The 13,688-nt window shown below is 41.0% G+C and overlaps 1 protein-coding gene across 1 annotated transcript; it reads left to right on the top strand.

Annotated features, from left to right (window-relative positions):
* Positions 1-718: 718 nt before the first annotated feature.
* Positions 719-10,593, top strand: ATP5O (ATP synthase, H+ transporting, mitochondrial F1 complex, O subunit). The gene is made up of 7 exons (XM_015425095.1): positions 719-788; positions 5,694-5,744; positions 7,291-7,401; positions 8,078-8,207; positions 8,394-8,506; positions 9,512-9,598; positions 10,448-10,593. Exons 1-7 carry the CDS (start codon positions 759-761, stop codon positions 10,559-10,561), a joined length of 636 nt encoding a protein of 211 aa, XP_015280581.1. The 5' UTR covers positions 719-758; the 3' UTR covers positions 10,562-10,593.
* Positions 10,594-13,688: the final 3,095 nt, after the last annotated feature.

Below are 13,688 nucleotides of genomic sequence, written 5' to 3'. Positions count from 1 at the left end.
TCATGAGGATCCATGTAGATCCGACTTTTACCTTTTTCCCTTTAAGACCAAGTTTTATTCAGGTACAAGCTCTCCCTCCTCTGCGAGGACAGATCTGCACGTCCCCCCCCCAATAGCTAGCAATCCAAAACAGTCCAGTGGAGCCTAAGCAGAGGGTGTTGCCTTCCGGTGATGTCAGGGTGTGTGACATATGCAAATAAGTTATGCTAATAAGCTCCTGCACCTCTTTTTCTACGAAATGAGGAGGTTGAAAAATCGAACATATTAATATGCACTACACTACTTGTATACCTAATGGGTAAAGAATAGTACGTTCCGCATCTGTTAAATAGGCGCGATTGCAGAGAACACATGAGTTCACGGTGCTTCTTTCTGAAGGGGGAGGAGGAGGAGGAAACCCACGCTGATTTCTTGAGTGAATTGCGTACCCGTTGTAGCTTCTTTGAGCCGCTGATTGCAAACCTGGATGCTTTGGAAATGAAGCTTCATGCCTCGTTGTTGTACTACCCGGAGTCATAGAACTCCTTATCTACCCAAGAACATTCTCCCTTACTTACTTTGTTGGTCTTAAAGGTGCCGCTAGACTCAAACTTTGTTCGATACACATCTGTTTATACATCTCGCTCACCTCTCGTCTAGGGTTACTTCCTCTATAGAAACTATAATTCCCAGAAAGCTATTTTCCAAGGTACCCTGCGCATGCGTCTTAGTCGCCGGCAAGGCGAGGGCGGGCTTGGTTTGACCTAGAAGAGGAGAAGATGGCGGCTGCTGTGGGGTTGTCCCAAAAGGTGAGTGGTGGAGAAAGACCTTTGGGGTGCGTGTGTGTAAGTCTCCTTGTCGTAAGGATGGGAACAGGAGCCGGTGGTGGGGAAGAGGACTCCCGTCGAAGGGCTGAGGCGTCATTTTCCTGGTTTTTGAGATTTTAATGCAGAAAACAGGCGTACGTTCCGGTGCTTGCTGGGACTAAGCCGTGTCTGTCTGTGTGACTCTGTAAAGTAAAGGGTTTCCATTAGGGAGGACCCGCAAAGCAAAACCTTCTTCGTTGCTTCCGAAGTCTTTTGCAGCGGCCTCATGTCTTTGCCCCAGATCATTTGACTTCGTTGGTGTTACTTTAGCCCCAGACCCTTTTGTCATTCGAATGTGGGGCTCTTGAAGGAGGCATGTGAAGTTTCTTTCCAAAAGTAGCGTGGTAAACAATAAAGAAGATCCAGGTTTCCAATAAAGATTTTTTTTAAAAAAATCCCGTGTAAATGGAGAAAGATGTAGGAGCTTTTCTGTGTATACCTGTATTTTGTGTATGTTATTTGTAGCCTGCCTTTTTCACTGAGACTCAGAGTCTATTATACAGTGTAAATCAATGCAATACATATATTAAGAAATGTAGTAGGACTAGGAATTATAGAAATTTGAAATGGACAGAGCGTAATTATTAAACATGACATGTTAAACCGTTCAGAACATGGTACTGCATCAGTTGCAATACAGTGTATTTTCCTGGGCCCGTCTGTTGTGATTTAACCCTATTACAAGAATGTTCTTCTGAACAACTCTCTATTTGGTTTGTGAAATACCAAGAGTGTGGGAGCGTTCCTGATCTCTTCAGGCAGGCCATTGTACAGAGCTGGGGTCACTACCGACAGGGTACATCTATGGGCAGTTATTGATCTTGCTGATCTGCAAGGTGGCACCTGCAGAAGACTCTGCTCTGATTACCAAAGTTGTCATGCTGGGATGTAGGCGGAGAGGCAGTACTACAGATATTTGGATCAGAGGCCCTGTGTAATAATCAGTACCTTGAACTGAGTTTGGTAACTGATGGTGTGGTTGCAGAATATATGCATGCTCCACCTAGCTCCCAGTAATAAGCAAGTTGCAGTCTTCTTCATCAAATGATGTCTCCAAATTTATTTCAAGGGGAGTCCGATGTAGAGTGCATTACTAGTCTAGTCTTGATGCTGCAATGATATGGATCCAGGTGGCCAGAGCTGTCAATGGATGGTTGTTTTCTAGTTTCCAAAATAAGTTTGGAAAAAAGCATTTTTGTGTGTCTGCATTAACTTGTTTCTCCAGTGGTAATGCTAGGTCCAATATAACCCCTGGGCTCTTGGCAGAGTCAGCAAGGGTTGGTGGAGCCCTATCAAAAATGGGAAGCATGGTATCATTTAAGACTTCTTGCTCCCCAGCCAGCATTACTTCTGCCTTGTCTGGGCTCAGTTTATTATATAATGGATACTTGTGTACACAGGCTGCAGCTTGTTTATGGGGAGAGAGACTGGATATGTTATATTTTTGGTGAGCCACTGGCCAAGTCAAAATGATAAGCAAAATAACAATTTTCTATTGGTCTGATGGTTCTGTCTGGCCCAGCAGTGATGGTGGAGGCCACAGATAATTTCTGTCACTTCTACTTATTGTCCAGTTACAGCTGTTGGAGCAGAAACTGCTCAGCATCCCCCAGTATTTTGCTGAAATTGGCATTTTTCGATGTCCTGATGTCACTGTTGTCTTGAATAGAAGCTGCCATCCAGAATGGTGTGAACTAGAGTTGCCACTAGCCCTGTAGAAAAATGCTATTTCCCTTTAATGGACAATTAGTATGTATGTATTTGTTTATATGAGCTGCAGGAGTGTTTCATGTAATGGAGGTAAGTAGCATCACCTGGTAAATAACATCCCACTGAGCTTCTATTGAAGGGGCAGAATTTTTTCCAATGCATTTGTCAACTCTACTAATATGAACCACCACAATTCGAGTTTATAAACATGTAATGTGTGGTGCTACTGTGTCTGACTTCTAAATTTTATTTTAGATTTTCAGGCCTTGATTCCTGGCCTTTGGTTAGTACTCTCTACCTCATATTGCTTCTTAAATTATTCATTTTAAGAAGATTACTAAAATATAGAAGAAGCTAGACCCATTTGAACGGCTGAGAAAATCTATCACAGATGCATAGAATTTCGCAGCTAAAAGAGTGATAGGTCTGCTATTGTCTTCTAATAAAAGAGGTAATGTCCCCATATGATCTATATTTTGGAGAAAATGAAGAATTAAAATATTTCTAGGCTCAGAAAAATGATCGCATTTAAAGGTCGCATGATACAGCTTTATCTACACTATCTGCCCCACAGTTTACTATCAGAGTACGGTATCTTAAGATACCTCCCATGCAAAACTTTAGATCATAGGGCATTAAGGCACATCTTATAGTGAGGAACAGTCAGATATGAGCAGTAATCGGGGAGCTCTCCAGATGGAAGAATGCCAACAAATTGAGTAGAATAAACATGTCGTGCTCTACAGATTGTGCTGTTATAATTGTACTTAAATAGACATTTCTTAATCATTCCTCTGGTATCCTGTCTGATAACTGAATAAAGGGAATCCAAGGAAAGATGGAGGAACTGTAGTCATTGCTTAACAAGTTTATCCCAATGGGAAACTAAGCTGAGGTAGCCCTCTTGGATGTCAGGGTGTATAATTTTAACTTTAAGAGAAAAAGCCTTCAACCAGGCCTGAGCTTCAAGACATGGTTGTCCCAATTCAGCTCGAAGGGCTACCCCCACTACACAATTCAGAATTCCACAGATGGAATGTAGGAATTTAAGAAGAATTGAATTGGAGGACCCCCCTATTTTGTCAATCCAGATACCAGCCCCATATAAACTTTGCATGGCCACCTTGGCATTAAACAGTTTGATGGCGGCTGGGATATATTGAGCCCCAGATGAATAAAGGAAACAAGAAATGATATTTGATGCGACTGCAGACAGTCTTTTACATGAGCAGCTTGCACTGACCAAGTTAAGCTCTGGTCAAATCAGACCCCTAAGTATTTAAAACGGGACCGGCTCAGTATCATTACCATGAATTTTCCACTTGTGGTGTAAATTAGATTTCCCCCCAAAACCCAACAATCTTGGATTTTTGATAGTTAAGTATGAGGTGTTCTTTCAAACAGTAAGAGACAAAAGCCTCTAACAAAGAAGACAATGTTGTCCTTGATAGGAGAACTGCATCATCAGCAAAAAGTAGGATAGAAACTTTAATGTTAACAATGAATGGACAATAACAGTCCTGGGCCAGAGAGAGCAGGAATCATATCATTGATATATAAATTAAACAGTGAAGAGGCCAGCACTCACCCGTAACACACTCCCTGCTGTAGGGATAAAGTTGTCCGTCTAACCTGTAGCAGACTTGTGCTGTGGGATTATATTAGTTGCAATCTTAGAAATACTTTAAAATAACAAAGAATGAAACAGTCACCTGCCCTTGAATTACTTTACAGGGTGGATAAAAATCAATGATTAAAAAAACCCAAACACATGATTTTTTAAAATTTAAATTGTTTTTTTTAAAATGAAATGCCTTTTGAGGAAAAATCTATCTAAAGATAGTTTTCTATTTAAGATACATTATGGTCCAAAGGTTATTCATCATGAAATAAGGATTAGTTTTTAATTATGTAGCATGGGGCTGTATATTCGTGCAGTGTTGAAATTTTTTGGTAAATGAGTTCCATTAATCCATTCACAATGTCATGCTCTTCCAGAGGTTTCTGTAAGATTATTGGGCAGTTTTTCTATCTAGAAGCTATTATCATAGATGCTTGGTTTTACAGTTCTAAAAACTGAATTTGTGTCTGCCGAGATCACATGGCTCTTCTTCACAGCAAAAACGTTATAAAATAAATGTACAGAGTTGAGAAAAAGACCTTAATCCCATCGTTCCTTTGTGAATCTATGTACACAGGATCAACCCCTTACCTCTTAAGTGCTAAGTTTCAAAAAATCAAATGAACAGAAGTTTGATGGGAGTGGAATAGATCTGCCTTACCTTACTGATGGCAGCCTTTACTGTTTTGCTGAAAAATACTTGGACTATAGCTTTGTGGCACCTGTCCAGAGGAAGTGTGAGGTGTTGTAAATTGATTTGCTGGTATTACTAGGAAGGAGACCTCTGCCAACATGAGAATGTGTGTTCTGGTATAGGAGAAATTGGCTTCCTGGTGTTTACACTGTGTAAGTAAAAAAAAACCCCATACCCCCAGAACCTACCTACTTAGAAGATTAGTAGAAGCCAATATGCTAGAATGCTCTGCTCAGAAGGGGGGGGGGGGCTGATTTCTGCTGGAGCTCAGGTTTGAAACAGTCTCTCCTGCCTCCCAAACATTGCTTGAAACATTAACTGAAATCATAATTTGGTTTTTGTTTAATTTTGCATTCAGTTCAATAAGTTGCAAATGAAAAACTAATGATTGGACTACCTAAAAGCCCATCTGTATTATTTGAGTATGACGGGTAAATTCTTGATTGTCTAATATTTCTTGTTGTTAAGTAAGGAAATTATTGTTAATACTTATTTCTTTTTGTCATGTGTTTGGAAACGGTAATGTGCATGTGATTGTATTTGCCTGCATACATTTTTGAATCTTTTGCCCAGTTGACGGGGCTGCTAAAATGTCATATCCGGTCCCAGAATCCAATACATTTTTGTCCTGCCCTTCCTTCAAGGATCCCAGAGCGGTACATGTTTTTTCTTCCTCATTTTACTCTTTCAGTAAGCCTATGAGTGACTTTCAGAATTCCTTTGCTAGTTGGGCTTTGATGTCTGAAAATTGCATGGAAATAGGTGTATTATCCCCTCTCTCATTTATTATTAGAAAATTGAAATTGTGAATTTCTTTTCATAGGTGCGTCACTTCAGCACCTCTTTGGTCAGGCCAGCATCAAGGTTGGTGCAGGTACGTTTGCTTAACATTTTTAAAAATTATATTGACAGATTGCTCCAAAAATTTTAAATTCCGTTTACATAGAGAAGCTATAGGATGGGAATTTGGACCTGTAACTTAGTTTATATATGTGTCTATACATGGGGTACTGTAACTACTTAGGAAGCTATGGCTGAAATGCGCTTGATGTATATGAACACATTATGTATGTCAGTAATCCTGGGTGTACATTCTGAAAAAGCAAATGCATTTTGTATTATAACCATTGCCTAACTGGAGATTGTTGATTACCTAGGCCAGATTACCTAGGCCAGGATCCAAAGAGCTACAACATGGGTCCCCAACCTTTTTGGGCCTGAAGAAGACACCTTTGAAATTTTGAGAGAGGGTGGTGAGCACCACCCTGAAATGGCTTGTGCAGGAAGCAGAGCCAAATAACAGTTCTTCCTTCCTCACTTTGTCAAAGAATCACAGAAGGAAAGCCTGATGAAAGGAGGAAAGGAGAAAGAGAAGGGGGGGGGATAAAAAAAGGAGAGCTTGAAGGATGGGATGGATCCACAAGCCTGGGTGCCTAGCAGTCCTTCTGATCTTCCAGTGGATGCAGCTGCTATTGCAGCTGTGGAAAATGCTTCCATCTGAGTGGGGGCCAGTAACAAGCCCTGCCTTACAAACAGCCGCGGCCACTTTCTGGAAAACTCAGTAGGCACCAGGGGAAGTTGTGGCAGGTGCTGTGGCATCCATGGGTGCAACACTGGGGAACCCTGAACTGTTACAATGATTCTGCAGATCTAAGAAGGATTTAAGTCTCTGTTTCTAAGACAGCAACCCCTGCCACAGAGGAAACTGCTCTTGAAAATGGTGGGCTTGGAAAGAATTTTGTAATGTGGAGTAGATAGATCTGCTTTTCAAAGGAAAAAGAATTTTGTAATGTGGAGTAGATAGATAGATCTGCTTTTCAAAGGGAAAAAAATTAAATCCCTGTTATTAGACCATCTGTAATCTATCTTTCCTCAAAAAGGGCCCAAGGCAGCTATGAATCTGTTGTGCATTCACTTCAGGATCCCCAGAGAGGCATAACCTGTAATAATTGACCATGTATAGAAATCTATGGGAAGTTTCCTTTTTAACCATACAGTCACTCACTACAGAAAACCAGTTTCTTGTGCACTTGCTGCTGCTATGAAGTGAATTATACTGGCTACCACATATTGCACAGTCCTGAATGGCATACTGGTAAACCACAGATACATTCCTGTTGGATCAGATAATACTGGACTAAGTGTTCATTGTCTGGTCCTTAACTGTTCTGGTGTTCTGCATATGCATTGTTCCTTTGTAAATAAAAACCTGTCAGTGGACAATGGGATTCTAACAAAAACAAAAGCACCATGCAATACTGAAGTTGGCCTGCCTATGTTGGTTTTATGTCTGTATCTCATTGACTTGAGGCTGCAGCGTGCTGATATTTTGGAAACAATCCAGCATCTTCATTGTCGTATGCATTATTTTTGACATTTACTGTTTTGTATTCTTTGCCTGATTTTTTCCCCCCATGAAGCCCCCCATCCAAGTGTATGGACTGGAAGGCCGATATGCCACTGCACTCTATTCTGCTGCTTCTAAGCAGAAGAAGTTGGATCAGATTGAAAAAGAGCTGAGTCGAGTATTGGTAATAAGATTTTTTACATACACTTATTACACCCCCTTAGTATTTATTTCCATTGAAAATGTTGGTTCATTTGGGAAAGATCCTGTGTAGATACTATTTTTTTGCCATCAAGTTACGTCTGACTTATGGTGACTCTTATGGCGTTTTCAAGGAAAGAGGCAGCTAAGAGGTGGTGTGCCATGGCCTGTCTCTGCATCATGACCCTGGACTTCCTTGGTGGTCTCCCATCCAAATACTAACCAGGGCTGGCCCTGCTTAGCCTCTGAGATCTGATGAGGTCAGGCTAGCCTGGGTATCCAGGTCAGGGTGCTACACTAATAATAAACCAACATTCTCTGTTCTTTAATACACTTTCACATATGTTCTGAAAACATTAATTGTACAGTTTGTTGGTAAATTAATATATTGGAGATTTAAAATCAGTTTTTTCAGATAATTTTTAGAGTATTTTCTTTGAATACATGTAAATTGGTGTGAGTCATTCAGGTAATATTAAAGATGCTTTCTGAACATTATTTTGTTTATGATACATATGTTAATTGCCATATCATTAAATAACCCCTTACCTTTGGGATACTTTTAAAACTAAACTGCACTGTGAATAGTTTTGATTTTTAGAACTAACTGAAAGCCATTTCTAATTTTGACTGTAATATTTCTGTTGCTCCTTTTGCAGGCACTTATTAGGGACCCTAAATTGTCTGGTACTGTCATGAACCCTCACATAAAGCGCACAGTAAAGCAAAAGGCTGTAAATGATGCTTTAGTTAAAGAGAAACTGTCTCCTGTCACTGTCAACTTCGTCAGTAAGTAGTCTTCTTTCTGGATACTACTAGTCTTGTTGTGTCAACTTGTTATTGAAAGCACAGCATTTCCTTGTTCTTTAATAGTCACGGTTCTAAAAGTTATCTTTATAATTTCTCATTTGTTGTACTTACTTTCTGTACAGGTTTTATATAAAATGCTGGTAATCCTTTAATCTTTTCTTTAAGATGTGCTTGCTGAAAATGGTCGTTTACGTTACACCCCAGGTGTAATTTCCGCATTTGGTAAGATCATGAGTGCATACCGTGGGGAAGTGCTGTGTTCTGTTACCACTGCCCAGGTAAGCTAATGGCACTGAAGACTCTCCTTAGCTATTTCTGTGTTGTCCAGTGGCTCCTCCTGTGATGAAAACAAACAAACAGAAGAGCCCTACATCTGCCAAGAGAATGGTATTTTATTCATAAACGCCTGAGGGATTGCTGTGAGGTAGCTACTAAAAAGGTAAAAAGAGCCACAGCAGTCATGGCAGAGTGTACCTTTGTTTTTTTTACTTTGGTTTGCTTGGCCCATTCAGTCAGACTTAATCTCTGTGAACAGCCAGCAAACATTTCTTCTTCTGGTACCTTTGCCTGCCCTCCTCCTTGTAGACAGGAGAATGTTCCACATTCTGGGATAACGGTAGTCCCTCACACACCTGCTGATGGTGGTTGAGTCCCTTTGCTCTGAATGGAGCATGGATTCTCCATGAATTAGTATTCCAATTCCGAACAAGCATACTAGACCCTTTAAATAAGTCAAGCAGTCTGTTTCATTTTTGCAAAGAAAGGTGCAAAGCTCTCCTTGCTCTTCTGTTGACATTTCATGCAGTGAGGAGAGATGCTAGTTAAGATGGGGATAATCTCACCTTGTCTCATGTTTGCAGTGTTGGGATTCATGAAGGTTTCTTTTTATCCTTCTTGGAGTACCGCACATTAACTGGCATGATAAAGGTGCCTCTTTTATAGCTTATCTGGTAAGAGTCCCTCTTCTGTACTGAGAACATGGTTGTCAGTATCTTGCACATCTTAAAAAAAATTGCACTTAGAAAAAGCCACAGATTAAAAGAGTTACTTATTCACATTCTGTTTACTAAAGGTTATTTTCAATGTATGTAGTTAATATCAGGATACTATGTCTGGCGGGTTAGCCTTGCTGTTTCTAAACAAATACCAACAGTTTTCATCTGTTGTGTGTTACACCTGAAAAACTAAACATTTGCCTTTCCATTGTACCTTTTTATTTAACTTAGAAACCTCTCTCTCCCCCTACCCCTGTTTCACTTTTGGTTTTGGCCTGCATTTTGTAGCCCTTGGATGACACTAGTCTTACTGAATTGAAAACAGCTTTGAACGGCTTTTTGGCTAAAGGAGAAGTACTGAAACTGGAGGTCAAGGTATGGCAGCAGTTCTGTCTTAGCAAGCTACCTGAAATTAAAACTTTGAAAATATAACTAATAAAAAGTTGGCAGTTCATCTTTCTAGTCTTGTTTGCCATGGGGACAAATAGATCAGTAGGGAAGAAAATGGATAATAAAATTGGCATTCTAGTTACTGGATCATTAAAGTCTTTGGCGGCTGAAGAGAGAATTTTTTCAACCTGGACAACATATGCAGCCAATATAAACAGAATACATTTTATTGTCCCCCCTATACCCTAGCATGGAGCTGCAGTGGCTCAAGTGGTTAAGACGCTGAACTGCAGGCTGTGGAAGGTCGGTAGTTCGGCAGTTCGAGACCCGAGTGTGCCGCATGACGGAGTGAGCTCCCGTCTCTAGTTCCAGCTCCTGCCAACCTAGCAGTTCGAAAGCAAGAAATTGCAAGTAGATAAATAGGTACCACTGCAGTGGGAAGGTAACAGCGTTCTGTGTGCCTTGGTGTTTAGTCATGCCGGCCACATGACCACGGAAATGTCTTCGGCCAGCGCTGGCTCTTCAGCTTTGAAACGGAGATGAGCACCGCAACCCTAGAGTCGGATTCGACTGGCTTTCGAGCAAGGGAACCTTTACCTTTTTTTATACCCTAGCATACTCAGATAACTCTTGTTACAAGAGCCGTTATTAAACCAGTCATACTGAGTTCAGGACAGCTAACAAAAATGGCCATATACACATATACTCCATCTATATCTGTGTTGTAAAATGTATTTGATAATATTGATCAGACAACCAAAATGCAAACATGCTAGGCTTTTCCTTCTGTAACATAGGAGACTGATGTGAGTATCCTTCTTGATTTTTTCCTAGACTGACCCAACAATCTTGGGAGGAATGATTGTCAGCATTGGGGATAAATATGTGGATATGTCTACGAAGTCCAAGGTTCAGAAACTGACTAAGATAATGAGAGAGGCTGTCTAGTGTTCATCACAAGATGTTTTTCATGAAACTTACTCAGTTGTTAAGGAAAAACAATAAAAATGATTCTTTAAGAAATGGTGATTTGGGCGACACTTTATTTGATACCTAGAAAAGACCAGTGTTTCATTAAAACAAATCCCAAAATGGCTACTTAAAAAAAAATTCCATTCGGTAGGTCTGCTTTCCATATGCTATTCCATATATTGTAAAATTGGTAATAATGTGTATATAGGAATTCCATTCTTTGTTTGACTGTGAGGAACCCGTCTTCAGACTGTCTGATTCTTGCATTATGGGCCACCACAGCGTTGAAACTATACTTTCTTATCATTAAAATGGACCTTTAGATGTAGAACCTTACCATGTGAAAGATGCATGGGACTGACTCTGTGAGGTAGCAGGGCCCCGCTCCAGTGATGGAGTGTCTGGAACAAGGGAATAAACAGGTAAATTTAGCAGATGTGCAAGTTCAGCAGCAGCGTGAGAAAGCCAGGACATTAGTCTCTCCATGTCCCTAAAAGGGTAAGCAGACTTTCCACAAACAAATCTACATAAATAGGAAATTTATGAAAAAGGAGATTTTTTAAAAAAGCAGTTATGAAGGCAGAATGCCAGCAGGGTATTGCACTAAGTGCAACATATGACTGTCTGCCAGTTGGGCAGAAGTCACGGGTGTGTGCCCAGTGCCAGGAGTTCCTGGTTCTCTCAGGGAATGAGCTCGCACCCTCTTGAGGTCAGGGTGGCTGACCCGGGGAAGCAGAGGCAGTCAGGCGCACGGAGGAGACTGTTGGGGACTAGTTAGATGCGTCCTACTCTGAGAATGGCAGCCCCGCCGCTGTCGGGGAGCATCAGGGTCAAGGGCAATGGCACCATGCTGCTGAAAAGGGGGAATGTCCCCTCAGAAGTGACCTCTTCTACAGCTGGTGAATAAGTATTCTTTCACACGAAGGAACCATCCCAGGGCAGGCAGGGAGGGAGGGGGGGGGCTCTTGGTAGTTGGTGGATGTAGATAGATGGGTTGCGACTTCCTGCCTGGTGTGAAAGTAGCAGACATTACGCATGGTCTAGATAGGTTGGTAGACAGTGCTGCGGAGGAGACAGTGGCCGTGGTACATGTTGGTACCAACAATGTGGGGAAGTGTAGTTGCGTTGTCCTGGAGAAAAATTTAGGCTGCTAGGAAGGAGACTAAAGGCCAAGACGTCCAAGGTAGCCTTCTCAGAAGTGCTGCCTATTCCACGTGCAGGGCCAACTAAACAGGCATGAATTAGGAGTCTTAGTGTGTGGTTGAAATGATGGTGTAGGCAGGAAGGGTTTAAGTTTGTTAGACACTTGGATGCTTTTTGGAGCAAGCAGGGCTTTTTCAAAAGAGGCAGCCTCCATTTGTCCTGAGAAGGAACCAGGCTGCTGGCACTTAAAATCAAAAAGGTGGCAGAGCAGTTTTTAAACTAAATCTTGGGGGAAAGCTGACAGGTGAGGAAATGTCTCTGGTTCAGGATGGCTCATCTCAAAGAGATGAACGGGGTAGCTGTTACTATTCTAACTACCACTAACAAACATCAAACATATAACAGGAGGCTTATTCCGTATTCTGTTCTTCAATTATCTATTTGTTACATTTCTAATCTCATTATCTATTTTACTAGCTTATCTTTTCTGCATACTCAAATTTCCATCAAGTTATTACGCTTATATTATACCAGTCATAAAATCTCTTCCAAGTTTTTTGATAAGTCCATTCTGTTCCAGCTCTCATCTCCAATGTCAATTTATCATTCTCAGCTGTTTCAAACAGCTTATTCACATATTCTTGTTTTGTTGGAATCTCCATTGTTTTCCAATATTTAGCATATAGAATCCTTGCAGCTGTCGACAAGTGAACAATCAAATACCTATCTGCTTTATCAAAGTCTTTTGGAAATATATTCAATAACAATATCTCTGGAGTAAATGGGACCTTAGTTCTTATTATTTTTTGCATTATATCATGTACCCATCTCCAAAACCTTTTTGTAACATCACATAGCCACCACATATGATAAAATGAAATGGGTTAGGACTGGTCACTGAGAGGTGACAAACAGTATTGACTGCTTGACAAGGTCTAGAGGCCACAGTAGGAAGGATGCAGGCCTAATGTGTCTGGGGAATTATAGATCTTTATATACAAATGCTAGAAGTTTTCGAGGTAAAATGGGGGAGTTGGGATGCTTAGTGTCAGAGGAGAACATAGACATTTCATGGGCATTTCAGAAACTTGGTGGAATGAGGATAACCAGTGGGATACAGCTCCATCCATTCCTTCTCAAACGTGGGGGCAACAGTATAGCATCCTCTTCTTTGAGATGGTGCAATTAGCTGTGCAGTGTATGTCCTCTGTCCCCAGACCAGAGAAATACATCCCAATCTACCATTCCAAATGACATTACAATCTACTATTCCAGTCCACTATTCCAAATAAGAAATAAAGAGGATGTATAGGCCTTCTGCGCGATGGAGTGCAATAGCAGGGTCTCTGTTAATTAATCTCAGCATTCCACAGTCAAGAAGGGTACGTCTGCCCATGAAACTCTGATTTTGATATATTTATTTCTTTAACTATGTTCCCCCCCCAGAATTAAACCCAAACTAATGAACTAAGCTTTTTATTCCTGTTTGGTCCTTACATGTGTTAAACACCATTATTATGCTGTATGCTAATTTGCTGCTCACCTTCTACCTATATGTATGGACTAGTAACTTCCATTTCAATGTAAAAGAAGAGGAGATTGGATTTGTACCCCACCCTTCACTCGGAGTCTCAGAATGGTTTGCAGTCTCATTTCCCTCACAGACCCTGTGAGGTGGGTGGGGCTGAAAGACCTCTTGAGAGAACAGCTCTGAAAGAACTTGTGACTGACCCAAGGTCACACCAGCAGCTGCATGTGAAGAAGTAGCGAATCAAACCTGGTTGTCCCAGATTAGAGTCTGTGCTCTTAACCACTATACCATACTGGCTCTCCAAACTGTATCTGAAGAAGTGTGCATGCACATGAAAGCTTATACCATGATAAAACTTTGTTAGTCTTAAAGTTGCTGCTGGGCTCAAACTTTGTTCCAGTGTGTAATTCAATTATTGGTTGGGGTGTG

This window comes from Gekko japonicus, unplaced genomic scaffold, assembly GCF_001447785.1.
Source record: "Gekko japonicus isolate JY-2015 unplaced genomic scaffold, Gekko_japonicus_V1.1 scaffold3148, whole genome shotgun sequence".
In the NCBI taxonomy this organism is placed as follows: Eukaryota; Metazoa; Chordata; class Lepidosauria; order Squamata; family Gekkonidae; genus Gekko; species Gekko japonicus.
This window is presented reverse-complemented; position numbering and strand designations above follow the sequence as displayed.